We start from the raw sequence: 26,964 nt of genomic DNA, 5'->3' as shown, positions 1-26,964 counted from the left end.
ATTGACAGCTCACAGGGAGGCCCCGCCCGCCGCGCTCACCTCTCCGCTGCACTGTGAAGCTCTCACCAACCCCGTAGTTGTGTCTGCAGTAGTTGTCCACCTGGCCCCGCTTCAGCTCCAGGATGTCCTTCTGGCTGTTCCAGTACTCTGCGCTAGGCCGCCCCAGCTCCGTCACCGCCCGGTACTCCCCCACGTCGCTGTCGAAGCGCACATACTCCTCCTGGTTATAGAAGTATCGGTCCAGGTACCGCACCCGCTCCGTCCCGTTGAAGAAATAACACTCAGACGTAGTCAGGAACAAGAAACGTGCTGTGGGAACACGAACGATCCGGTCACATGGGCGGCCTCCGGGAAAGACACCGACAGCGACGCCGCCATCGGGGCTCCCTGGGCGGGGTGCGCTCTGGGAACCTTGACCCGCCCCACCCGCAACCCCACCACGTGCAGCCCAGGGGCTCATCCTCCCTCTTCCCGAGGCGGACGGGGGCTGGGGGGCCAGGCGGGAAAACCTCCTCTGATCCCAAGTCTTTTGGTCCCCCCTCCTGCCTCCAGCCAGTTCTGGAGACCTCCAAGCAGGAGCTGGAGGAGGATCAGCCCAGCACCGTAGCCCGCGCCGCCTCCTCCTGGGAGCCTCCACCCCAAACACACTGTCACTTCTCTCCTCCCATAGGCTTCACCCGTTCCTTCAACAGCCCACACCATATTCACCCTGTGAACACTTACTTAGTGACCACCTTGTGCCAAACAAGGAGACTTACATTGCCAATAATATCAAATGTAGTATCACTACGGAAATCTGAGGCACCTTAGTGAAAAGTAATTGCAGCAGCATCACTGTTTGTGACTTAGAAGGGGAAAGTTGTGAAAAGTTAATAGAGACAGTGATGACCGACAACTCATGAAAATGGTGAAAATGCATAAGGCAAAAAATAAATATGAAGGTATTGAACTTGCACTGATAAACGGATTCAACAGGAAAGTGGTTGAATTTATGCAACTGTCTAGTTTTTTATAATGAAACAAGCAAAAATAAACCATAAAGAACTGAATGGAGGTGGTGAGTGTATAGAAGATGTGTCTAGAATTGTCACGAAGACCACAGTGTGAACCAGTGCTCAGCCTCAGAACTGTTGACATTTTGGACCAGATAATTCTTTGATGGTCATGGAGGCTGCTGTGCACACGGAAGGCTCTATAGCAGTGCCCCTGGCTTCTACTCATTAAATATCAGACAAAATCCCTGTTGTGACACCAAAAATTGTTCCAGACATTGCCACACGTTCCCCAAGGGTGATGGGAGGGAGGGGAGAGGTGGTGAACTCTGCCTGGGTAAGAACCGTGGGTGTGACCATCTGAAAAAATCTGTGTTGAACAAGCCACTATTAGTTATGGAGCAGCTGAGAATTACACTGAAAAATAACCATTGAAAATCTTGGTCATACATAAAATGAATGATTAATAGAATTCTGATCCCAATACAGAGCCCTCTTTCCAGAAAATGAACTTGTTGAGAACCAAGATTTATTGATTTCCTTGCCTTACCAATCAGTCACCAAATCTTATCATTTATCTTTCATGTCATCTTCTTTCTTAGTTTCTCTCCCACTGGTCCACTAATTATCTGTAGTAATGAATCACAACCACAGCTATTTTATTCTTAATTCCCCAACTAACTTGTTTATTTCAGTCTCCCATTCCCAACAACATTAGTAGGATTGAAATTACCAGCCTTGGCCGGAGGTAGAACTTTCCTTTTGTAGTCAAGCCCCCTCAGAAAGGGAGAAACCAAGAAAATGACATTCTCATACAGACAGTTTACAAGAAAATGAGCAGGTCCCCAGACTTTGAGTAAGACCTTCTTCACAAAGCTCCCTTTGGCTTTTAGATATGATGGCAGAGAGGAGTGCACCCTGGATCAAACAATGTGTATGTTTTTATTCTTAAATTATCTAAGCACTTTCTTTACAGAGATAAAGTTAAAAAACAAACATGCGTGAAGTTGCTGTCACTGTGTCTTCCATGGTTAGCCCTGTAATCCATGCTCATGTGTCCCACTTTGGGTTGAGAGATTTGGCCAATAAAACCAGAGGATGCCCAGTGAAATCTGGATTGCCAATAAATTATGGTTGTGTATCTGAAATTCAGATTTAACTAGGAACCTGTATTTTATTTGGCAATCCTAGCCCAATTTGCTAGTGAAACCTCAGAAGAAGGAGTGATTTCCTTGTGTTCTTCAACACAAGCCATGATAGACATATAGAACTTTTAAAATCATAAATGCAACATGAATGAAAATGTAAATAAGCTCAAGTAGAGTGCCCTAAACATATGAACTGAAGTTGGGTGAATCCATTTCTCTCTTTTTCACAAATGTGATGTCTTTTCTCTAACATTTTCATCTTTGTTAAATGTTTATTGGGTGATTGTCTGTCTGTCTCCTGTACTGTTGTGTAACTTCCTTGAGAGTAGGGACCCTCTCTGTCTTAATCAAATAGAATGATTTGAACCTAGAGGGGAGCTTAGTCAATAGTTGCTACCGAGAAAAATAAGTGTGATTTACATGAATAAACATGATCACTGTGGGGATCCTGGAGAGCAAGAAGGGGCTGAAGCTCCAGCACCCTTTCATTTTGATGTCACACTGTACTCCTTCCCTTCCCTGTGAGAAATACAGGCAAACTTCTTCTTTCTCCTCTTTCTATTTGGTAGAATTCACAGATAGAGAAACAGTGATTTAAGAAAAAAGATTATTTTTTTTTTCCATAATATGCAATTTATTATTCATTAATAGTCACCAGTTATCAATCATACAGAGCAGCAAGAGTAATTTGGAATCTAGTTGTCACTAAAGAAGACTGAAACTCAAGAAAGACTCAGATTAAAAAAAAAAAAAAAACTCAAAATATGTGTTGTGAAGTATGAAAAAAAATCGAAGCACCCTCCAGACACCGCTAAGACTTTGAAGAACTTCTTTGGGCCTCAGAGGCAGCTTTTTACCCCCAGTAACACATACAGCTAGTGCTCAACTTATGACCACGATTGGTTCCAACAGACTGGTCGTAACACGATTTGGTTGTAAGTTGAGTAGGCTATATGCACGCGGAGATGGTAGTGCTGCTGGAAGCTGGTCCGCACTGTCGTACGCCCAGCTGGGCAACGTTTGCGCTGCCAGACGCGGAGCAGTCGTGGCTAGCGATTGTGGTCGTAAAGTCAAATGGTCGTACGTTGCATAGCTCATAAGTTGATCAATACCTGTACTTTCTTCTTTTTTTTTTTTTCCCATTTATTTTATTGCATTTAAAGATTATTTTTTTTTTCGTGACGGTGTCTTACTCTGTTGCCAGAATGTAGTGCAGTGGCGCAATCTTGGCTCACTGCAACGTCCGGCTCCTGGGTTCAAGTGATTCTCCTGCCTCAGTCTCCTGAGTAGCTGGGATTACAGGCACAAGCCACCATGTCCAGCTAATTTTTTGATTTTAGTAGAGACGGATTCACCATGATAGCCATGATGGTCTTGATCTCTAGACCTCGTGATCTGCCTGTCTTGGCCTCCCAAAGTGCTGGGATTACAGGTGTGAGTCATTGCGCCTAGTCTAAAATTTTGTGGTTAAGATTCATCTCTTTTTGCTTGGGCGTGATGGCTCACACCTATAATCCTAGCACGTTGGGAGTCCAAGGCAGGAGGATTGCTTGGGTCCAGGAGCTTAAGGCCAGCCTGGACAACATGGCACAATCTGGTGTTTACCAAAATTACAAAAATGAGCTGGGCATGGTTGCCTGCCTGTAGTCTTTCCTACTCTGGAGGCTGAGGAAAGAGGATCGCTTGAGCCTTGAACACAGAGGTTGCAGTAAGCCTAGATGGCACAATTGCACTACAGCCTGGATGATGGAGCTAGGCCCTGTCTCAAAAAAAAAAAAAAAAAAAAAAAAAAAAAAAAAAAAAAAAAAAAAAAAAAAAAAAAAAAAAAAAATTATCTCTTTCAATGGATCTCATAATGCTTAGGGTCTGTGCAACCTCAAGAGATTTCTGGAAATAATGGCAACATACCTGGGGAAAAAACAGAAACTGGAGGAAGACGGAAGCAGACCTGGCTAATTAAGGAAAGCTGAGGGCATGACGGGTGAACCTATGAAATTTAGCACAAGACCCCAGTAAGACAATGAGTTCCCAGGACTTGCTCATTGACTTTCAGCCCTATGAGATGTGAACAGTGTCCCCAATCTCTCTATAACCCCACACATTATGAAATTTCTGATATTTGACCATTTTTTACTTACAAAAATAGAATTTCATATAATTTATCCTACGTTAGTTGAGTCTGTTCTTGTCATGCCTATTTAGAGCATGTTGGAGATGTAGGAAAACTGGTGTAGAAAGCTGAAAAAAGATTCATATAAAACTAACCTGGGCCAGGTTTTCAGAGGATGCCTTAAGTTCTTTAGGCACCAAAGAATACCTCATAAATGCTCTTTACCTGTAGGATGACCCCAAGTACTAAAGATCTCAGCTTCAGCTCCAGAGATGTTTCCCATAGGAAAGTAAGTGCACTGAGTATCACTTTTGGCAGAGAACCTATATACACTACAGGGATACAGGATTTACAAACATTGGAGTTCAGAAAGAAAAGAAAGGAGATACTGGGGAGGCCCCTGGGTACCTCCTCACATGTGAGGAAGAGGGGTCAACACCAAAGTTCCACAGGATCATCTAGGACAGACCCCTTGAATTCCCTTGACTCCCACAAAATTTTCAGAAAAAAAAAAAAAAAAAAAAAACAACTCCTTTGTCTGACATAAGTCAACATAATAAAGGGCAGTGCTGTATGGGGAATTTATTTTAGCATTCTTATTTCTAAATCCTCTGAAGACCCCAGGGAAATTTGATGCAAAGGTTTTGTTGGTGGAAATTTGAGAAGAAATGGCCTGTATTTTGGCCTCTTACACAGTCTCATGGAGAGGGCCAGTAGCCAAGCTTCTTTTGTGGTGGAAATAATTTGGGATCCAATGATAAAGATGGGCAATCTCTGAAGAAAACGTCAGAAATTGTTAAGAGATATGGCCTGGGCACAATGTTAACAAAACTCCCTATTTTTCCCACCCATTATTAACTCAGCACCCACAATATGCACTTACATTGGGTGTCCCCAGCCAAAGCCAGTGGGGAGCTCAACACCATCAGTGTCACTGTCAGCGCTGCCATGCAGGAGCCTCCAGGAAGCCTCAGGCACACTATGCTGGACAACAGGACAGGACCAGGTGCCAGAGCACCAGAGAAGCCTCACTCAGGAAGAACTATGGCCCGCCTCTATCACCTTTTCAAATTATAGGGAGGAAGCTACTGATGTCCTTGTTCCTGGATTGGTTAATCTCATGTTGGAGAACCAATCAGCATCTGAGATCAATAGCATCATCAGTTGCTACTCAGAGATGCTGTATGAAGGTCCTCTTGTGAAACAATTTCCTTCTCTAAAGGATTGTTTTATTTAGTACTAGAAAGTTTTGATCCAGTTACATGTGAAACACTTTAATTGGGACTCGATTGTGAACAAGCTCTGTGCTGGTAAGTGATTGTTCACAAGTTTGAGCCTTGTAAGGGCATTCATTTCTCACTTGACAAGAGAAGTGCTTCCAGGAGTGAGTGTGTGAGTGTTTTAGGAATACAAGCAATGGAGTGAACATGGTTGCAAATCAAGAGAGCTTTAATCTGATTCTTATTGCACCACATCTTAAAGTTGTAGGTTTGGGAAAATTAATTCCTGCCTCACAGTTGGAATGAAGGCAGTTTGATTCATGTTTTCAATACTGGAAAATGCTGTGATTCTGTGGACACCTCAAGGAGCACCAGCCCCGGGTATCTAATGATGTGACAGAATGACAGCTGTTGACTAGAGAGTTTAATATGTACCTATTTACAGGTAGGGATGTCTTCAATAAGTTGAAGGAAATTCAAAGTTTGTTAATAATATAATCTGAGTAAAAGGTTTTTATCAAGTGTGTCTCCTAATGCTGCTCCCAAGTTTAGTGACGCCTCCAGAACACTCACAGGCAAGGGGCTTGCAGGGGTACCTATGTGCAATGGATGGTCTGAAGGTGCCTTTGTGTAGCACTTACCCTAACAATGTGAAAAGGTCAACTGTGCAACCAAAGCATTCATGGGTCTGAGAGATCCATTAAGTACTCAAAGTCAGCTGTTGACACAACTCTGTTTTAAAATAAGTAATATTTCATGTGAAGATTGTTGAATCTCCCATTCCTGGTTTCCATTATGGCTTCCTCATTTGATATAGGCTATGACCCTTTACCCTTATGCTTGTCTTGTTTATCATAAGGGAAGTTATAAGAAGGCTTTGCTAATGCTTTCCAGAATGTTCAGGAAAGAGAACACTATGGAAAAACTATGCATTGCATCATTGATGTAATCATATAATAATAAACATATAATTCTACATTTATGTAATTATTAGCTTTATGCTAATATAAATGTAACATCTAAGATTTAGAATGGACTTCAAAGTACAACTGTACATACAAAGTTCTGCATGAATCCACATTCTCCCACAATTCTGATAGGAACTCATTCCTTATGTGCCTTAGTGTTTCCAGGGGCAGGATTCTCACCACGCTGCAATAAACATGAGCATTTTTCTCTGTACTCAGAATTGCACTAAGGGCTTCTATACTTCATATTTTTATTTAATTCTCACATCTGCTCAGTTAAATAAACATCCTTTTCATGCTTACATGTAGAGAGAATAAAAGAATGGAGGTAAATCAACTTTTGCAAAAATACAAAGCTAGTAAATGGTTCACTAGAGATTGAACCAAATGATATATCCCTCAAGCTTAGCCACTATACCATGCTCCTTCACATTCTATTTCTGAAGATAATGTTCCTTGTGTTAAAATAATGTATATTTGTATAATTTATGAATGTGCATAGCAGTAAGACTACTTCTTTTAATGAAAGATGGCAATACACAACTTTAGGAAATTACTGGGTAGCAATTCTAGTTCCTTCGAAAGATTCCCCTCATCATCATCCTTACCATCATCTGGAAATGACAACATTTGCATTTATCTTGTGTGATGATACCCATAGCTCCTGAGAAGTCTCCTTGTTATTAAAGGTAACAGTGACCTCAAAATTCCTAAATATAGACTATTGCTCAGAAGCATTATTTCAGATTTCTCATCATAAAGTAGTCAATTTGATCATCTCAAAATCAAAGAAGAAAAGTGCCTCATTTACTTTGGAAAAAACACAGTTCTATTAATACAGAATGTTCAAAATTTAAGCCGAGCACAGTGGCTCATGTCTATCCCAGAACTTTGTGAGTCAGTGTCGGGCAGATCACTTGAGGTCAGGAATTTGAGACCAGCCTGACCAACCTGGAGGAAGCCCACCTCTACTAAAAATACAAAATTATCTGGGCATAGTGGTGCTCTCCTGTAATCCCAGCTACCTGGGAGGCTGAGGCAGGAGAATTGCTTGAACCTGGGAGACAGAGATTGCGCAAGATGAGATCTCACCGTTGCACTCCAGCCTGGACAACATGAGCAAAACTCTGTCTCAAAACAAAACAAAACAAAACAAAACAACAAAAACAAAACAAAAGCAAGTTTAAAATTTCCTGGGTACAAGTCAGTATTGTCCCTTGATTTGAGAACAAACTATGTCTCTATATCCCAATAATAATTCAGTACTATTCAAAGTTGTGCATTTGCAACCAGAATATCATATTTAATTTGGTCAACAGAAAATGATAATTTACTTAGAAACTGATTTAGTTCCAGTTAGTTGGAAGGGGGAACGATTGCCTGAACCTGGGAGTTCCAGGCTGTAGTGAACCAAGATGATACCACTTCATCCTAGCCTGAGTGTCAGAGGGAGATTCTGAAAAAAACAAAAACAAAAACAAAAACAAAAGTAAAAGAAAGATATAAAAGGAAAGAAAAGAAGAAACAAATTGTTAAAAAAGAAACTAACTGTGATGATGGTAATCTAGGAAAGCCAGCTGAGGTTCACCTTAGTCTTTTAGGATAAAAGAACAAGAGGGTGCTGATGACGGCAGTGGCAGCTGTCCAGCGTGGTCAGTTACAGCAGGAAGTTGCAAGCAGTAGTGGCAGGAATGACTGCGGGACCAGAGGACATGGTGGGACCCCGTGACCCATGTCTCCAGGGCCTTGACTCCCTGAGGAAGCAGAGTGGGCTGCGCCAACCCTTGAGCAGCAGGTGGGACTCTCCCACAGGCCCAAAGCCTCCACCATTCCTGCCTTGCTGCTCTCACCTTGCAGCTGTGGGGATGGCATGGAGCTCGGACGTGATTCAGGGGCCCCAGGTAGGAATTGAAAGTGGCCCAGCTTTGGGGTCCTAGCCAGCAGCAAGGCTACTCTTCCACCCTGCCAAGGACATCCAGTTCCTGCACCTGAGGAGGAGACTCTGCTTGAGGCCACCCAGGGTTGTGTCCCTGCAGGAGGACTCTGAGCCTGATGCTCCCCTTGGCCCGGCCAGGGCAGTGATATGCTCCCCAAGGTGCCTCCCCAACCAGTTCCAGTCAAGAGGCAGCTCCAGGTACCCCTGAGTGCTAGGAAAAGAACTTGCAGAGACATCAGCCTTGCCCCAGATGCCGGTCTGGGCCCAGCGAGAGGAGCTGCGCACCCCAGGCTGCAAGAAGGTGTGACAGGGGCAACCTGCAGGCTCCGTGGATCTGGTGGGAGCCCTGCCTTGCACATAGCAGGATCCAGGCCTCTGTGCACTCCATGCACTCAAGGCCAAGAAGGCCTGCTGTCCCTGCAGGCCTGGGGCTGTCTGTCCCTCTGACTGGCCTCTCCTGGCTCCCAGTTTCTATGTACACACTCTGATGTCAGAGTGGAGTTGGGGCCAAGCCCTGGTGCTGTCTCAGCCTGGCTGGGTGTGTGGATGCTCAGGATAGCATTGACACACCAGCCTCCTGCCACCTCATGCATAAGGAAGCAGAGGGAAGATGAGCTAAGGGCAACTGGCAATGGCCTACAGGTGTCCCTTGGCATGAGCAGTCTGGGTGCCATAGTCAGCGGTGGGAGGAGGACAGCCTCTTGGGCAGAAGAGGTCAGGTCACTGGTAAGGCTCCTCCTTTTGGCCAGCAGGGGCCTGAAGGCTGCAGGCTGGGCTACCAGTCCTGCTGACAGGATTGGGAATTCTGGGCCTGCCCCATTGCCGTGCCCATTTCCTCCCCTCTGAGGACGGTAAGGGCCCTGGGTTCAGGCAGACTTGTGCAGAGGATAAGGAGAGCAGAGAGAGAGGACAGGGAGATGAGGGATGACCTGCTGCAGAGGAGTTGCCTTCCCCAGGGTCTCTTCTCAGCTGCAGAGTGGGACTGCCCTCACCAGGGTCTCCTCTCTGTGAGAACAGAGGAGAGGACAGGCTGATCAGCTGCACAAAGGACCTTCCCTTTCTGCTGAGAGCTGAAGAGCTTTCGGGACAACCTGGCTATGGAGAGGAGCTGCCCAATGCAGGTCTCTGATCTGTTCTATTGCTATAAAAAACCTCCTCTTTGTCCTCCTCACCCTCCACTTGTCTTCATACCTCATTCTTTCTGAACGCAGGAGAAGAACTGGGGATCTGCTGAATGGTGAGGGTAAAAGAGCTGTAACACAAACAAGGCTGAATCATGCCCCTTGCTGGCCATGTTGTGGGCAAAGAGAAGGAGAGAATAGCTGTAGCTCTTCAGGGAGCTCAAACCTGGGTGCTCACTGAGCCAGGGCTGTGACCCCCTTTTTGGAACCTGTGATTCCTGGGGTCTCCAAGCTTCTTGGTGGCACCACATTCTCTAGTGCCAGCTGTGGAAGCTGCTTGCAGTGCACCTGGTCCAGCTGCAGCCTCACAGGGAGCTGGCACTCATGCTGGTGCCTAGAGCTGCCCAACCCTGTCTCATGCCTGGCTGTGCACAATGGCTGGATCCCACACTCACTTACTCACACATCTCTCACCACCTGACTCACTTTTGGGAAGTATGGGATCCAGGCCTCTAACGTAAGTACAGCCTGCGAGGCGAAGTGGGTAGAATGAGCCCAGCTGACTGGAGCAAAAGTCAGGGAAAGGCATTACCAGCCACAAATCTGTGGCAAGAAAAGCCACACCTCAGTGATCCCATAACAGTGATATGGTTAGGCTGACTCCATTTCCCCTCCCAAATCTCATCCTGAATTGTAATCCCCATAATCTCCACACGTCCACGGTGGGACCTGGTCGGAGGTTATTCGATCATGAACACGGTTTCCCCCATGCTGTTTGTGAGTACTCACGAGATCTGATGGTTTTATAAGTGTTTGACAGTTCCTCCTATGGTGCATTCTCTCTTGCCTGCTGCCATATACAATGACCTCTTCCCTTTCTGCCATGATTGTAAGTTTCCTGAGGCCTTCCCATCCATAAAGAACTGTGAGTCAATTAGACCTTTTTCCTTACAAATTACCTAGTCTCAGGTATTTTTTATGGCAATGTAAGAACGAACTATTACAGGTGGCAAAGAAAAGTAATTCTTTATCAAAAACATACTGAAATAGGGCTAAAGGGAGCACTTTCAAAACTTGTTCCCATCATGTTATTGTCACCATGCAATGCTTCTGGAATATACCACATAGGATTCTTTCTCTACTGTGGATGGAATACTCTAAACGCTCTGTGGGCAGAAGGGGGCAGGTCACTGGTGAGGCTCTTCCTTTTGGCCAGTGGGGGCCTGAAGGCTGCGGGGTGGGCAGCCATGTACTTGTTGCTTCAAGTTTCTTCAAATAGTGATTTTTTCTGAATGTAGTATACTGTTTTGATGGTTCTAGGGTGAATTTTCTGGTGTTTGAGCTGGTTATTTTCAGTCAGGGGAGCTGAAGGATAAATTTTTTAATGTTCTTGAAGACATCTTTTTAATCCATGGGTAATCAAAAAGTATATAATCAAGTTTCCATATGTACCAATTTTCTTCCTGTTATTGATTTCTGATTCAAATCTGTCACTTCCACAGAGACAGTCTGTATGATTTCAATTCATTCACATTTGTTGAGTTTCCTTTTATGGTCCAGGATATGATCTATGTTGGTAAATATTACATGGACAGTTAAAAAATGTGTATTCTGCTGTTTGGTGTGGTGGTCTGTAAATGTCTATTAGATCTTATTGTTGGAGAGTTTTGTTTTTTAACTTCTTTCTTTCTTTTTCTATTTTTATTTTTTAATTAATTAATTTATTTTTTATTGTACTTTAGGTTCTGGGATACATGCGCAGATCATGCAGGACTGTTGTAGAGGTACATACATGTCAAGGTGGTTTGCTGCCTCCATTTCCCCTGTGCCCTATATCTGGCATTTCTTTCCATGTTATCCCTCCCCAACATCCCCACCCCTCAATTCCCCTCCCTTAGACCCCGCAAGAGACCACAGTGTGTGATGCTCCCCTCCCTATGCCCATGTATTCTCATTGTTCAACACCTGCCTACGAGTGAGAACATGAAGACTTTGGTTTTCTGTTCTTGTGTCCATTTGCTGAAAATGATGGTTTCCAGATTCATCCATGTCCCTACAAAGGACATGAACTCATCATTATTTATGGCTGCTTAGTATTTCACGGAGTATATGTGCCACATTTTCCTTGTCCAGTCTATCAGTGATGGGCATTTGTGTTGGTTCCAGGTCTTTGCTGTTGTAAAGAGTCCTGCAATGAACATACTTGTGCATGTGTCTTTTTAATAGAATGATTTAGAATCCTTTGGATATATACCTAGTAACAGGATTGCTGGGTCAAGTGGTATTGCTATTTTTAGATACTTGAGTAATCATCATACTGTCTTCCACAATGGTTGAATGAATTTACACTCCCACCAACAGTGTAAAAGTGTTCCTGTTTCTCCACATCTTTTCCAGCATCTGTTGTCTTCTGTTTTTTTTTTTTTAATGATCACCATTCTAACTGGTGTGAGATGGTCCCTCAATGTGGTTTTGATTTGCATTTCTCTAATGACCAATGATTATGAGCATTTTTTCATATGTTTGTTGGCCTCGTAAACGTCTTCTTTTGAAAAACGTCTCTTCATATCTTTCACCCACCTTTGAATAGACTTTTATGGTTTTTTTCTTTATCTGTTTTAGTTCTTTGTAGATTCTGGATATTAGCCCTTTGTCAGATGGGTAGATTGCAAAAATTTTTTCCCATTCTGTTGGTTGCTGGTTCACTCTAATGATTGTTTCTTTCACTCAGCAGAAACTTTTAAGTTTAACTAGATCCCCTTTGTCTATTTTGGCTTTTGTTGCCATTGCTTTTGGTGTTTTAGTCATGAAGTCCTTGAGTATGCCTATGTCCTGAATGATTTTACATGGGTTTTCTTCTAGGATTTTTACAGTGTTACCTTTTAGGTTTAAATCGTTAATCCATCTGGAGCTAACTTTAGTGTAAGTTGTAAGGAAGGGGTCCAGTTTCAGCTTTCTGCATGTGGCTAGAAAGTTTTCCCATCACCACTGATTAAACAGAGTATTCTTTCCCTATTGCTTGCTTTTGTCAGACTTGTCAAAGATCAGATGGTTGTAGATGTGTGGCATTGCCTCTGAGGCCTCTGCTCTGTTCCATTGGTCTATATCTGTTCGAGTGTTCTCTCTTTTCTTTCATATTAGTCTAGCTAGCAATCTGTCTATTTTGTTGGTTTTCTCAAAAACAAACAAACAAACAAACAAAAACAACAACAAAAAACAGCTCCTGGATTTGTTGATTTTTTTGAAGGGTTTTTTGTGTCCCTATCTCCTTCAGTTCTGCTTTGAGGTTGGTTATTTCTTGTCTTCTGGTAGCTTTTGAATTCTTTTGATCTTGCTCCTCTAACTCTTTCAATTTTGACAATAAGGTGTCGATTCTAGATCTTTCCTCACTTCTCATGTGAGCATTTATTGCTATAAATTTCCCTCCTGACACTGGTTTCAATGTGTCCTAGAGATTCTTGTATGATGTGTCTTATTCTCATTGGCTTTGAAGAACATTTTTATTTCTGCCTTCATTTCATTGTTTATCCAGTCAATTGGATAAACATTGTTTATCCAATCAGGAGCCAGTTGTTCAGTTTCCATGTGGTTGTATGGTTGTGAGTGCATTTCTTAGTCCTGAGTTGTAATTTGGTTGCACTGTGATCTGATAGACTGTTCGTTATGATTTTGTTTCTTTTGCATTTGCTGAGGAGGGATTTACTTCCAATTATGTGGTTGATTTTAGAGTAAGTGCGATATGGTGCTGAGAAGAATGTATATTCTGTGGATTTGGGGTGGAGAGTTCTGTACATGTCTATTAGTTCTGCTTGCTCCAGATCTGCGTTCAAGTCCTAAATATCTTTGTTGATTTTCTGTCTCATGGATCTGTCTAATATTGACAGTGGAGTGTTAAAGTCTCCCACTATTACTCTCTGGGAATCTAAGTCTCCTTGTAGGTCATTAAGAACTTGCTTTATGTCTCTGGGAGCTCCTGTATTGGGTGCATATATATTTAAGATCATTAGCTCTTCTTATTGCATTGATCCTTTTACCATTATGTAATGCTCCTCTTGGTCTCTTTTCATCTTTGTTGCTTTGAAGTCTGTTTTACCAGAGACTAGGATTGCAGCTCCTGCTTTTTATTTTTTATTTTTTCTCTCCATTTGCTTGGTAAATCTTCTTCCATCTCTTCATTTTGAGTCTATGTGAATCTTTGCACATGAGATGGGTCTCCTGAATACAGGACACTGATGCGTCTTGACATTTTATCCAGTTTGCCCATCTGTGTCTTTTGATGGGAGTATTTAGTCTGTTTACATTTAGTGTTAGAATAAATTTCTGTGAATTTGGTCCTGCCATTTTGTTACTGTTTTTTGTTTGTTTGTTTGTTTTTGTTTTTTTTTTCCCATTAGTTAGCATGGTTTCTTCATTGTGTCATTGGTCTTTATCATTTGGTATATTTTTGCAGTTTCTGGTACTGGTTGTTCCTCTCCATGTTTAGTGCTTCCTTCAGAAGCTCTTTAAGGCAGGTCTGGTGGTGTCAAAATCTCTCAGCAATTGCTTGTCCATAGAAGATTTTATTTCTCCTTTATTTTGATGATTAGCTTGGCTGGATATGAGATTCTGGGTTGAAAGTTCTTTTCTTTAAGGATGTTGAATATTGGCCCCCACTCTCTCCTGGCTTGTAGGGTTTCTGCAGAGAGATCTGCTGTGAGTCTGATGGGCTTCCCTTTGTGGGTTTCCCAACCTTTCTCTCTGGCTGCCCTTAGCATTTTTCCCTTCATTTCGACCTTTGTGAATCTGACAATTATGTGGCTTAGGATTGTTTTTCCTTAGGAGTGTCTTTGTGGTGTTCTCTATATTTCCAGGATTTGAATGTTGGCCTGCATTGCTAGGCTGGGAAGGTTCTCCTGGATAATATCCCAAAGAGTGTTTTCCAGCTTGGATTCATTCTTCTCGTCACATTCAGGTACCCCTATCAAGATTACATCTTTTTACATAATCCCATATTTCGTGGAGGCTTTGATCATTTCTTTTCACTCTTTTATCTCTAGTCTTGCCTACTCATTTTATTTCATTGAGTTGATCTTCATTCTGTCTTCTGCTTGATCGTTTTAGCTATTGAAACTTGTGTATGCTTCATGAAGTACTTGTGCTGTGTTTTTCAGCTTCATCAAGTTGTTTAAGTTCTTCTCTAAGCTGATTATTCTAGTTAGCTTTTCATCTAACCTTTTTTCAAGGTTTTTAGTTACTTTGCATTGAGTTAGAACATGCTCCTTTAGCTCAGAGAAGTTTGTTATTACCCATCTTCTGAAGCCTCCTTCTGTCAATTCATCAAATTCTTTCTCCATCCTGCTTTGTTCCCTTGCTGGTGAGGAGTTGTGATCCCTTGAAGGAGGTGAAGTGTTATGGTTTTTTTTGGTTTCACCCTTTTTGCACTGGTTTCTTCCCATCTTCGTGGGTTTATCTAGCTTTGATCTCAGGGAGCTGGTGGAGGAGACAATCTGTCCCTGTCTGCCTGTAGAGGCACTGCTGGGCTGCCAGGAACTCAGTCTGGCTGCTGTTTAAGCTTCCTGTGACTTTTTTACATAGGAAGATTAGGCCAGCTTCTGTAATGGCAGATTCTCTTCCTCCCACTGATCCCGATCATTTCAGGTCAAGTTCAAACTGATGTGCTTGCTGCAAAGCTCTCAAATGAGGGGCTTCAGTTTGCTGGGCTTTGCAGAGGAGAGACCCACCTAGTCACATTGTTGTCTCCCTGCTTTCAGGGAGCCATGTCCTTAAGAAAATATTAGCCAACTGAATTCAGTGATGTAAAAGATGGCTACTACATTCTGACCAAGTGGAGCTGTTCCAGAAATGCAAGATTGTTTGAGCATTTGAGAATCAGTTAGTGTGATTCACTACATGAACTGAAGGAAGGAGAAAACACATGCAACCAGCTTGATAGAGACATGAAATGTTATTTGATAGAATTCAGCACTTGGCCTTAATTTTTTAAAAATCTGTTTGCAAAGTTGTATTAAAAAGTTATTTCTTCAATCTGAGACATAATAGCTACCCTATTGCACACATTAGTATCAGCAGTGAAGTCTTTACAACAGTCTCCATCATATCTGGAGTGGTAGAGGATTTAGGCAATGAAAATGGGAAGAAAAAATATATAAAAGAGACAATAATTGCATCCAGGTAAAATTGGGATTATTTACTGTTGACATCATCAGGTACTTAGAAAATAAAAATAATAGACAACTTATAGATTTTAAAAGGAAATTTCAATAATGTTGCTGGATACAGTCAGTATACATTAAACCAATTATGTTATTGTTATATTTTAGATGTTTGTCCCCTCCAAATCTATGTTGAAATGTAACCTCTATTGTTGGAGATGAGACCTGGTGAGAGGTGTTTTGGTCGGGGGGCAGATCCTTCATCAATGGCTTGGTGTCATCCTAGCTGTAATGAGTGAGACATGGGAGTGGCCCCCACTTTAAGTAACTGTCAGCAGCAAGGAGCTTACACAGGAATGGGAAATGTCAGAAGTTTGGATTCTAGAGCAGAGATAAATAGGATGATCTCAGTTACCTCAGGGTGTCAGAGAAAGACCCTCTGAAGAGTGACAGCTCAGATGTGACTTGATAGGTTAAGCAGGTGTGAGCCAGGGGGCAGAGGGGGGCCTGTGTGTCTTTGGACAAAACGGGAAGCACATTTCAGGTTTAACAAATACCATGTACAAAAGCTTGAACTGATGAATTTCTTTAAAAAAACTAGAATAAAGTTCACTAAAATACAATTAAATACTACAAGGTCCTTGTGTGCATGGTGACTGCTCATGTGAAAGTTCACACAGCACTTGCTTCTCTGTCACATTCTCACCTCACCCACTTAGTGGTACTCACTGGCTTCTCTTTTCTTCTTGAAAATATCTATTTTCCCTGACTTACATGCATTATGTTTTCTTTTTTTTTTTTTATTCCGCCAACATCCCTGGGGCGCCCTCTCAGTCCCATTTGCTGGCCTGTGCCCACTCCTTTTTTCTCCATACAATCTATTACCCCATATGACCTCTTCCACACCCTGGAACTGAACACAGTACACGTATGGATGCTGTCAACATAAATACCTAAAGCCCTGGTCTCACAATAGGTCTCTTAAATGGCATTGGCCTTCTGATTGTTCCATATAAATGCCAAAAAGTTATCTCAAACTTAAACAAAACTTTTATTTCCAACCACCCACTTCAAATCATTTCCTCCCACAGTTTTCCCCATTTCAATAAATAACAGCACCATCCACTTATACCTCAAGACAAAATCCTTAGGAATAAAACAGATTTTTCTACCCCCTTTACAATAATCTCTTCACAAGCTAAGCAAAAATACATGCTGAGTCTGTCCACTTTATGTTTTTCACTGTCTTTACCGCTAATGCACTCCATGCAGCCGCAAGCCTGTTTTCCCTGAGGATTCCTTGCTGTGCTCCTAAATATTCTTCCTGACCACGTGTGAACTCAAACAATCCAATCCCCCATAGTAGCTAAAATTAGTTTAAAAATTAAATATAAATTAACTCCCCTTGTAACCATCCAGTAGCTTCCCATATCTGTTTAAATAAAATTTAACTTTCTTACAATGGATGTCAGGGCCTGATATGATGAGGCTCCTGACTCCCTCTCTGCGTCCTACCTCATCTTTTGTCAGTCCAGGTCCTTGCTTGCTATACATCAGCCCCTCTAGCCTTCTGCTGTCCCTGCACATAATTTCCCACACCAGAGCTTTTCTCCCATTCTGTCTCCCTGGATCATTCAATCCTTAGATCGTCACATGGCTGTCAACTTATTTTGTTGGCTCAGTTGAATGTCATTTTCTCAGATGGAGCTGCCTAGGCACATGAACCGAAGTTGGGTGAATCCAATTCTCTCTTTTCCACAAACCTCACGTCTTTTCTTCAGTGCACTATGACTCTCTGAAATTTTCTTTTTGTTAAATGATTATTGGGTTATTGTTTATCTTCTCTATGGTTTTGTAAATTCCATGAGTAGGGACTCACCATCTCTATTTTACTCAAATAAGATGACTTAAACTTAGAATGGAGCCCAGTACACAGTAGCTGCTGAGAAAAGTAAGTGTGGTTTACATGAATAAACCAGTACTCTGGGAACTGATCACTATGGGATCCTTGAAAGCAAACGGATCCTAAAAGTCCATCACTCTTTCATTTTGTCACACTATACCCCTTGTCTTCCCTGTGAGAAATACAGACAAACTTTTTATTTCTCCTCCTTCTATTTGGAAGAAGAATTCACAGATAAGGAAAGAGTAATTTAAAGAAACAAGAAATTGTTAAAATTAAGATTCATCTCTTTTTGGCTGGGTGCAGTGGCTCACAGCTATAATTCTAGAACATTCAGAGGCTGAGGCAGGAGGATTGCTTGAGGCCAGGAGTTGAAGACCAGCCAGGGCAATATGGCAAAATCCCATCTCTACCAAAATTACAAAAATGGACTGGGCCTGGTTGCCTGCCTGTAGTCCCAGCTACTCTGGTGGCTGAGGAAATAGGAACGCTTGAGCTCTCTTTATCTCTTTTGATGAATCTCATAGTGCTCTAGGTCTGTGCAAGCTTTAGGGATTTCAGGAAATCATTACAACATAGTCGGGGAAACAGAAAGAGAACCTGGAGGAAGTGCTAAGCAGACAAGGCTAATTAAGGAAGGTTGAAGGCATTATTGGTGAACCTATGAAATTTAGGGCAAGACCAAATAGGACGAGTCCAGAGCTTGCTCATTGACTTTCAGTCCTATGAGATGTGAACAATGTTTACATTTTCTCTGTAACCCTACACAGAGTATACAGTTTGAATCTTACCAAATTTCTGATATTTGATTATTTTTGACTTACAAAAATAGAATTTCATATAATTGACCCTGCATTTGCTGAATCTCTTCTTGTGGAGGCTAGTTAGAGCATGTAGGAGATGTAGGAGAAACTAGTATAGAAAGGTTAAAAGAGATTTTTAATAAACACTAACCTGGGCCAGGATTTCAGAGGATGGTTTAAGTACTTTAGGCCCCAGAGAACAGCCCATACATGCTCTTTATCTGTAGGGTGATGCCAAGTACTGAAGATCTCGGCTTCAGCTCCAGTGATTTTTCTCCATAAGAAAGAAAGAGCACTAAGCATAACTTTGATCAGAGAATCTACATATGCTAAAGGGATACAGGCTTTATACACATCGTGGTTCAGAAAGAAAAGAAAGAAGATAATGGGGAGGCCACAGGGCACATCCTCATATAGGAAGAAGAGGGGCCAACACCAAAGGTCCTGTAGATCGTCTAGGAGAGACTCTTTGAATTCCCTTGACTCCCATAAACTTTTCAGAAAAAAAAACTCCTTTTGTCTGACATAGGTCAAGATAATAAAGGGAAGTACTTGGTCAGGCATGGTGGCTCATGACATGGTGGCTCCCTGCACTTTGGGAGGCCAAGACAGGTGGGTCACCTGAGGCCAGGAGTTTGAGACCAAGCTGACCAACATGGTGAAACCCAATTTCTACCAAAAATACAAAAATTAGACAGAGGCTGTGGCAAGTGCCTGTAATCCCAGCTACTTGGGAGGCTGAGGCAGGAGAATTGCTTGAATGTGGGACTTGGAGGCTGCAGTGAACTGAGATCCCACCATTGCACTCCAGCCTGGGGGTCAAGAGTGAGACTCTGTCTCAAAGAAAATAAATAAATAAAATAAAAATAAAAATAAATAAAGGGAAGCATTCTATGGGGAATTTATATTACCATCCTTATTTATAAATCCTCTAATAACCCTGAGGAAATGTGATGTAAAGTTTTATTCATGGAGATTTGAGAAGAAATGGCCTATATGGAAGCCCCTTTTACAAGTCTCATGGAGAGGGCAGTAGTCAGGCTGCTTTTGTGGTGGAAATAATTTGAGATCCATATGATAAATATGGGCAACCCCTGAAGAAAACATCACAATTTCTTGATGATAGCTGAATAGGAACAGCTCTGGAGTGCAGTTCCCAGTGAGAGTAACACAGAGGGCGCATGATCTCTGCATTTCCAACCGAGGTACCAGGTACATCTCAATGGGACTGGTTGGACAGTGGGTGTAGCCTAAGAAGGTTGAGCCTAGGCAGAGTGGGGTGCTGCCTCATCCAGGAAGTGCAACAAAACAGAGGATCCCCCTCCTACCCAACAAAGGCCATAGGGGGCTTTTCCAGCCTCACCTGCACTTCAGTTCAGATATTGTGCTCTCCTGCAGTCTTTACAGCCCACATACCAGGAGATTCCTGGGGCTGACAAGCACCACAGGTTACCCACGAAGCTGTGGATACCACAGGTCTGCAGCACAAGAACCTGCACAAATCTGGGTGCCCATTTTAACTGTAGACTGGAATGCCTGGGAGACAGAGCTGCCCATTCACCTGAAAAAGACGGGACTGAAGCAAGGGAGTCAGGTGATCTGGCTCAGCAGGTCCTACCCCACAAAGTCCAGCAATCTGAAATGCACTGGCTTGAGAGTTTCACCACCAGCACAGCAGTTTGAGCTTGCCCTGGGACAGTCCAGGTATCCCTGGAGGAAATGGCATCCACCATTACTGAGGTAGTCCGCCATTACTGAGACAGTCTGCCATTACCCAGGAAGTTCTAACTTTACCTGTGCAAACAAAACTGCAAGCAGCAGCCGTGCAGAGCCTGAGGCAGCTCAGCAAGGCCTCTTCAGGCCTACTGTGACTAGACTCCCTCCTTGCTGGGCAGGGCATCTCTGAAAAAAGACAGCAGCATGTCAAGGATGTATACATAAAGCCCCACATTTCTGGGACAGAGCACCTGGAAAAAGAGGTGGTTGTGAGTTCTGCTGTGGCAGACGTAAACCTTCCTTCCCGGCAACTCTGAATGGAACAAGGTGGCTCCCAGCACAGCACTTGAGTTCTGATAAGGGACAGACTGCCTCCTCAAGCAGCTCCCTGACTCCCATATATCCAAAGAGACACCTCATAAAGGAGAGCTCCGGCTAATACCTTGCAGGTACCCTTCTGGGGCGAAGATACCAGAAGAAGGAATAGGAAGCAACCCTAACTGTTCTGCTGTCCCTGCGGATGATTCCCAGGTAAGCAGGGTCTGAAGTGGACCTCCAGCAGTCATGCAACAGAGGGGCCTGACTGTTAGAAGGAAAACTAAAAAACAGAAATAAATAGCTTCAGCATCAACAGAAAGGATATCCACTCAGAGAACCCATCCAAAAGTCACCAACTTCAAAGACCAAAAGTAGATAAATCCTTCAAGATGGGAAGAAAGCAGTGAAAAAAGGATGGAATCACCAAAAACAGAATGCCTCTCCTCCTCTAATGGATCACAACTACTCATCAGCAAGGAAACAAAACTGGATGGAGACTGAGTCTGATGATTTGGCAGAAGCAGGCTTCAGAGGGTGGTTAATAACAAACTTCCCTGAGCTAAAGGTACACGCTCTTACCCAACACAAAGAATATAAAACCCTGAAAAAAGGTTGGATGAAATGCTAACTAGAATAACCAGCTTAGAGAAGAAAACAAATGGCTTTATGGAGCTGAGAAGGACAGCACAAGAACTTCACGAACCATAAACAAGTTTCAATAGCCAAATCAATCAAGCAGAAGAAAGGATATCAGAGACTGAAGATCAACTCAATCAAATAAAAAGAGAAGGCAAGTTTGGAGAAAAAAGAGTGAAAAGAAACGAACAAAGCCTCCAAGAAATATGGGATTATGTGAAAAGACCTAATCTAGTCTTGATCAGTGTACCTGAATATGACGGGGAGAATGAATCCAAACTGGAAAACACTCTTCAGGATATTATCCAGGAGCAATTCCTCCACCTAGCAAGGCAGGCCAACAGTGAAATCCAGGAAATACAGAGAATACCACAAAGATATTCCTCAAGAAGAGCAACCCCAAGGCACAAAATTGTCAGATTCTCCAGGATTGAAATGAAGGAAAAAATGCTTAAGGGCAGCCAGAGAGAAAGTTTGGGTTACCAACAAAGGGAAGCCCATCAGACTCACAGCAGATCTCTTGGTAGAAACCTTACAACCCAGAAGAGAGTGGAGGCCAATATTCAAAATCGTTAAAGAAAAGAGGTATCAACCCAGAATTCCATCCAGCCAAACTAAGCTTCATAACTGAAGGAGAAATAAAATCCTTTACACAAAAGCAATTGCTGAGAGATTTTTGTCACCACCAGCCCTGCCTTGCAAGAGCTCCTGAAGGATGCACTAAACATGGAAAGCAACAACCAGTACCACCAGCCACTGCAAAAATGTACCAAATGGCAAAGATCATTGATACAATGAAGAAACTTTGTCAACTAATGGGCAAAACAACCAGCTAGTATCAAAATCACACATAACAATATTAACTTTAAATGTAAATGGGCTAAATACCCCAATCAAAAGATGCAGAGTGGCAAATTGGATAAAAAGTCAAGACCCGTCAGTATGCTGTATTCAGGAGACCCATCTCATGTGCAAAGACTCACATAGACTCAAAATAAAGGGATAGAGGAAAATTTACTAAGAAAATGGAGAGAGAGAAAAAAAAGCAGCATTTGCAATCCTAGTCTCTGATAAAACTGATGTTAAACAAACAAAGAACAAAGAGACAAAGAAGGGCATTACATAATCATAAAAGGATCAATGCAACAAGAAGAGCTAACTATCCTAAACACCTAAGCACACAATACAGGAGCACCTAAATACATAAAGCAAGACCTACAAAAAGACTTAGACTCCCACACAGTAATAGTGGGAGACTTTAACACTCCACTATCAATATTAGACAGAGCAATGAGACAGAAAATTAACAAGGATATCCAGGACTTGAACTCAGGTCTGGACTGAGAGTACATAGTAGACATGTATAGAACTCTCCACCACAAAACCACAGAACATACGTTCTTCTCAACACCACATCACACTTACTCTAAAATTGAACATATAATTGGAAGTCAATCCTTCCTCAGCAAATGCTAAAGAACAGAAATCATAACAAGCAATCTCTCAGACCACAGTGCAATTAAATAGAACTCAGCATTAAGAAACTCACTCAAAACCTCACAACTGCATAGAAATGGAATAACCTGTTCCTGAATGACTACTGGATGAATAATGAAATGAAGACAGAAATAAAGATGTTCTTCGAAACCAATGAGAACAAAGACATAACGTACCAGAATCTCCAGGACACATTTAAACCAGTGTCTAGAGGGAAATTTACAGCACTAAATGCGCATATGAGAAGTGAGGAAAAATCTAAAGTCAATACCTCATCTTCAAAATTAAAAGAGCTAGAGGTGTAAGATTAAACAAATTCAATAGCTAGCAGAAGACAAGAAATAACTAAGATCAGAGCAGAAATGAAGGAAATAGAGAGACACACACACACGCAAAACCCTTTGAAAAATCAATAAATCCAGGAGCTGGTTTTTTTAAAAACATCAACAAAATAGATAGACTGCTAGCCATACTAAGAAAAAAGAAAAGAGAGAAGAATTGAATAGATGCAATAAAAAATGTTAAAGGGAAATCACCAGTAATTCCACAGAAATACAAACTACCATCGGACATTACTACAAACAACTCTATGCACATAAACCAGTAAACCTGGAAGAAATGGGTAAATTCCTGGACACTTACACCCTCCCAAGACTAAACCAGGAAGAAGTTCAATCCCTGAATATATCAATAACAAGGTCTGAAGTAGAGGCAATAATTAATAGCCTACTAACCCAAAAAAAGTCCAGATCTAGACAGGTTCACAGCCGAATTCTACCAAATATGCAAAGAGGAGTTGGCACCATTCCTTCTGAAATTATTCCAAACAATACGAAAAGAGGGAATTCTACCTAACTCATTTTATGAGACCAACATCATCCTGATACCAAAACCTGGCAGAGATACAACTAATAAAGAAAATTTCAGGCCAATATTCATGATGAACATTGATGCAAAAATCTTCAATAAAATACTGGCAAACTGAATGCAATGGCACATCAAAAAGCTTTTTCACACGATCAAGTAGGCTTCATCCTGGGGATGCCACGCTGGTTCAACATACACAAATCTATAAATGTAATCCATCACATAAACAGAACCAAAGGCAAAAACCACGTGATTATCTCAATAGATGCAGGGAAGGCCTTGACAAAATTTAGTAGCCTTTTATGCTAAAAACTCTTAATAAACTAGGTCTTGATGGAACATATCTAAAAATAATAAAAGTTATTTATGACAAACTCACAGCCAATATCATACTGAATGGGCAATAACTGGAAGCATTCCCCTTGAAAACTGGCACTAGACAAGGATGCCCTCTCTCATCATTCCTATTCAACATAGTATTGGAAGGTCTACCCAGAGCAATCAGAAAAGAAAAAGAAATAAAGGGTATTTAATTAGGAAAAGAGGAAGTCTAATTGTCTCTATTTGCAGATGACAAGATTGCATTTTATAAGACCCCCTCACCCCAGGCTAAAATCTGCTTAAGCTGATAAGCAGCTTCAGCTAAGTCTCAGGATACAAAATCAATGTGCAAAAATCATAAGCATTCCTATACACCCAATAACAGACAAACAAGGACCAAATCATGAGTCCCAATCACAATTGCTACAAAGAGAATAAAATACCTAGTAATATAACTAACAAAGGACGTGAAGGACCTCTTTAAGGAGAACTACAAACCACTGCTCACGGAAATAAGAGAGGACACAAAAAGATATAAAAACATTTCATACTCATGGTTGGGAAGAATCAGTATCATCAAAATGACCATATTGCCCAAAGTAATTTATAGATTCAGTGCTATTCCAATCCCCGTCAGACTACCATTGACCTTCAGAGCTGAAAAAAAACCAGCTTAGCTTAAACTTCATATGGAACCAAAAAAAAAGAAAAAGAAAGAAAGAAAGAAAGAAAGAAAGAAAGAAAGAAAGAAAGAAAGAAAGAAAGAAAGAAAAGCCCAAGTAGCCAAGACAATCCTAAGCAAAAAGAACAAAGCTGGAGGCTTCACACTACCTGACTTCAAACTATACTACAAGGCTACAGTAATCAAAACAGAATGGTACTGGTACCAAAACAGAGATATAGACCAATGGAACAGAACAGAGGCCTCAGAAATAATGCCACACATTTACAACAATTTGATCTTTGACAAACCTGACAAAAACAAGCAATGGGGAAAGGAAAACCTGTTTAATAAACGGTGTTGGGAAAACTGGCTAGCCACATGCAGAAAGCTAAAACTGGACCCCTTCCTTACAACTTACACAAAAATTAACTCCAGATGGATTAAAGATTTAAACATAAGACCTAACACCATAAAAACCCTAGAAGAAAGCCTAGGCAGTACCACTGAGGACATAGGCATAGGCAAGGACTTCATGACTAAAACACCAAAAGCATTGGCAAGAAAAGCCAAAATAGACAAATGGGATCTTATTATACTTAAGAGCTTCTGCACAGCAAAAGAAACAATCATTAGAGTGAAGGGGCAAATGAACAGAATGGGAAAAACTGGTTGCAATCTACACATCTGACAAAGGGCTAATATCCAGAATCTACAAAGAACTAAAACAGATTTACAAGAAAAAAACAAACAAATCCATTCAAAAGTGGGCTAAGAACATGAACAGACACTTTGCAAAAGAAGACATTTATGTGGCCAACAAGCATATGAAAAAATGCTCATCATCACTGGTTATTAGAGAAATGCAAATTAAAACCACATTGAGATACCGTCTCATGCCAGTTTGAATGGCAATCATTAAAAATCCTGGAGACAACAGATGCTGGAGAGGATGTGGAGAAATAGGAGCACTTTTACACTGTTGGTGGGAGTGTAAGTTAGTTCATCCACTGTGGAAGACAGTATGGCAATTCCTCAAGGACCTAGAAATAGAAATTCCATTTGACCCAGCAATCCCATTACTGGGTATATACCCATGGGATTATAAATCATTGTATTATAAAGGCACAAGCACATGTATGTTCATTGTGGCACTGTTTACAATAGCAAAGACTTGAAACCATATCAAATGCTCATCCAAGATAGGCTGGGTAAAAAAAAATGTGGCACATATACACCATGGAACATTATGGAGCCATAAAAAAGGATGAGTTCATGTCATTTGCATGGACATGGATGAATCTGGAAACCATCATTCTTAGCAAACTGACACGGGAACAGAAAACCAAACACTGCATGTTCTCACTCATAAGTGGGTGTTGAACAATGAGAACACATGTACACAGGGAGTGGATCATCACACACTGGGGTCTGTTGGGGGTGGGGGACTAGGGCAGGGATAACAGGGGGTGGGGAGATTGGGGAGTGATAACATTAGGAGAAATACCTAATGTAGGTGACGTGGATAAAGGTAGCAAACCACCATGACATGTGTATGTCTATGTAACAATCCTGCAAGATCTGCACATGTACATCAGAACTTAAAGTAAAATAAAAAAAAAAAAACATAAAAAAGAAAACATCACAATTTCTTAAGGGACATGGCATGGACACAGTGACAAATTTAGCTCCATACTTTCCCAATCCAATAGGAGGTTCAGCACCCACAATGTTCACTTATGTCGGGTGTCCCCAGCCAAAGCCAGTGGGGAGCTCAGCACTATCAGTGTCACTATTACTGCTACCATGCAGGAGCCTCCAGGGAGCCTCAGACACACCATGCTGGAAAACAGGACAAGACCAGGTGCTAGAGCAGCAGGCAACTCTCATTCAGGAAGACCTATGGATCTCCCCCTTACCCCCGCCCAACCGTTTGCTCCTGGATTGGGTAATCTCATGTTGGGGAGCCAGTCAGTGAGTTAATAGCATCATCAGTTGCTGGTCAGAGATGCAGTAGAAAGGTCCTCTTCTGAAACATTTTCCTTCTTTAAAGGATTGTTTTAATTTAGTACTTGAAAGTTTTATCCAGTTACATGTAAAACACTTTAATTGGGTCTCTATTGTGAGCCAGCTCTGTGCTGGTCAGTGATGCGTTTGCAAGTTTGAGCCTTGTAAGGGCATTCATTTCCCACTTAACAGAAGTATATGCAGGAGTGAGAGTGTTTAGGAGTAAAGAAGATGGAGGGAACATGGTTGCAAACCAGGAGACCTTTAATCGGGTCCTCATTGTGCCATAATGTAATGTTGAGCTGAGCACAGCCTGCCAGGCAAGTGAGTGGAATGAGCCCAGCTGGCCCAAACAGAACTCAGGCAACAGTATTACCAGCCACAGGATTCTGGCAAGAAACGGGACACCCCAATGATTCTGTAACCCAAACCACATCTTGAATCGTACTACCATTGAATTTGGCAAAGCAAAGTTATCTTTTTTTTTTCCATTAATTTATTTTATTGCATTTTAGGTTTTGGGGTACATGTGAAGAACATGCAAGATTGTTGCATAGGCACACACGTGGCAGTGTGATTTGCTGCCTT

General features: G+C 41.9%; 1 protein-coding gene across 3 annotated transcripts in view; it reads right to left on the bottom strand.

Annotated features, from left to right (window-relative positions):
• The window catches only part of LOC108300090 (HLA class II histocompatibility antigen, DR beta 3 chain), a 75,990-nt gene that overhangs the window by 5,136 nt on the left and 43,890 nt on the right, over positions 1-26,964 (bottom strand). Inside the window, exons 1-2 of one of the 3 annotated variants that reach the window (XM_017522743.2) lie at positions 5,134-5,296; positions 40-309 (exon numbers count right to left, since the gene is read on the bottom strand). The exons of the other annotated variants lie outside the window; for them this stretch is intronic. Of the exons in view, the coding sequence (XP_017378232.1) occupies positions 40-309; positions 5,134-5,200 (337 nt within the window). The 5' untranslated portion in view covers positions 5,201-5,296. Of the gene's footprint in view, positions 1-39; positions 310-5,133; positions 5,297-26,964 lie in introns of those variants that run through there. 3 annotated transcript variants of the gene reach the window in all.

This window comes from Cebus imitator, unplaced genomic scaffold (genome assembly GCF_001604975.1).
Source record: "Cebus imitator isolate Cc_AM_T3 unplaced genomic scaffold, Cebus_imitator-1.0 Scaffold24, whole genome shotgun sequence".
NCBI lineage: Eukaryota > Metazoa > Chordata > Mammalia > Primates > Cebidae > Cebus > Cebus imitator.
This window is presented reverse-complemented; position numbering and strand designations above follow the sequence as displayed.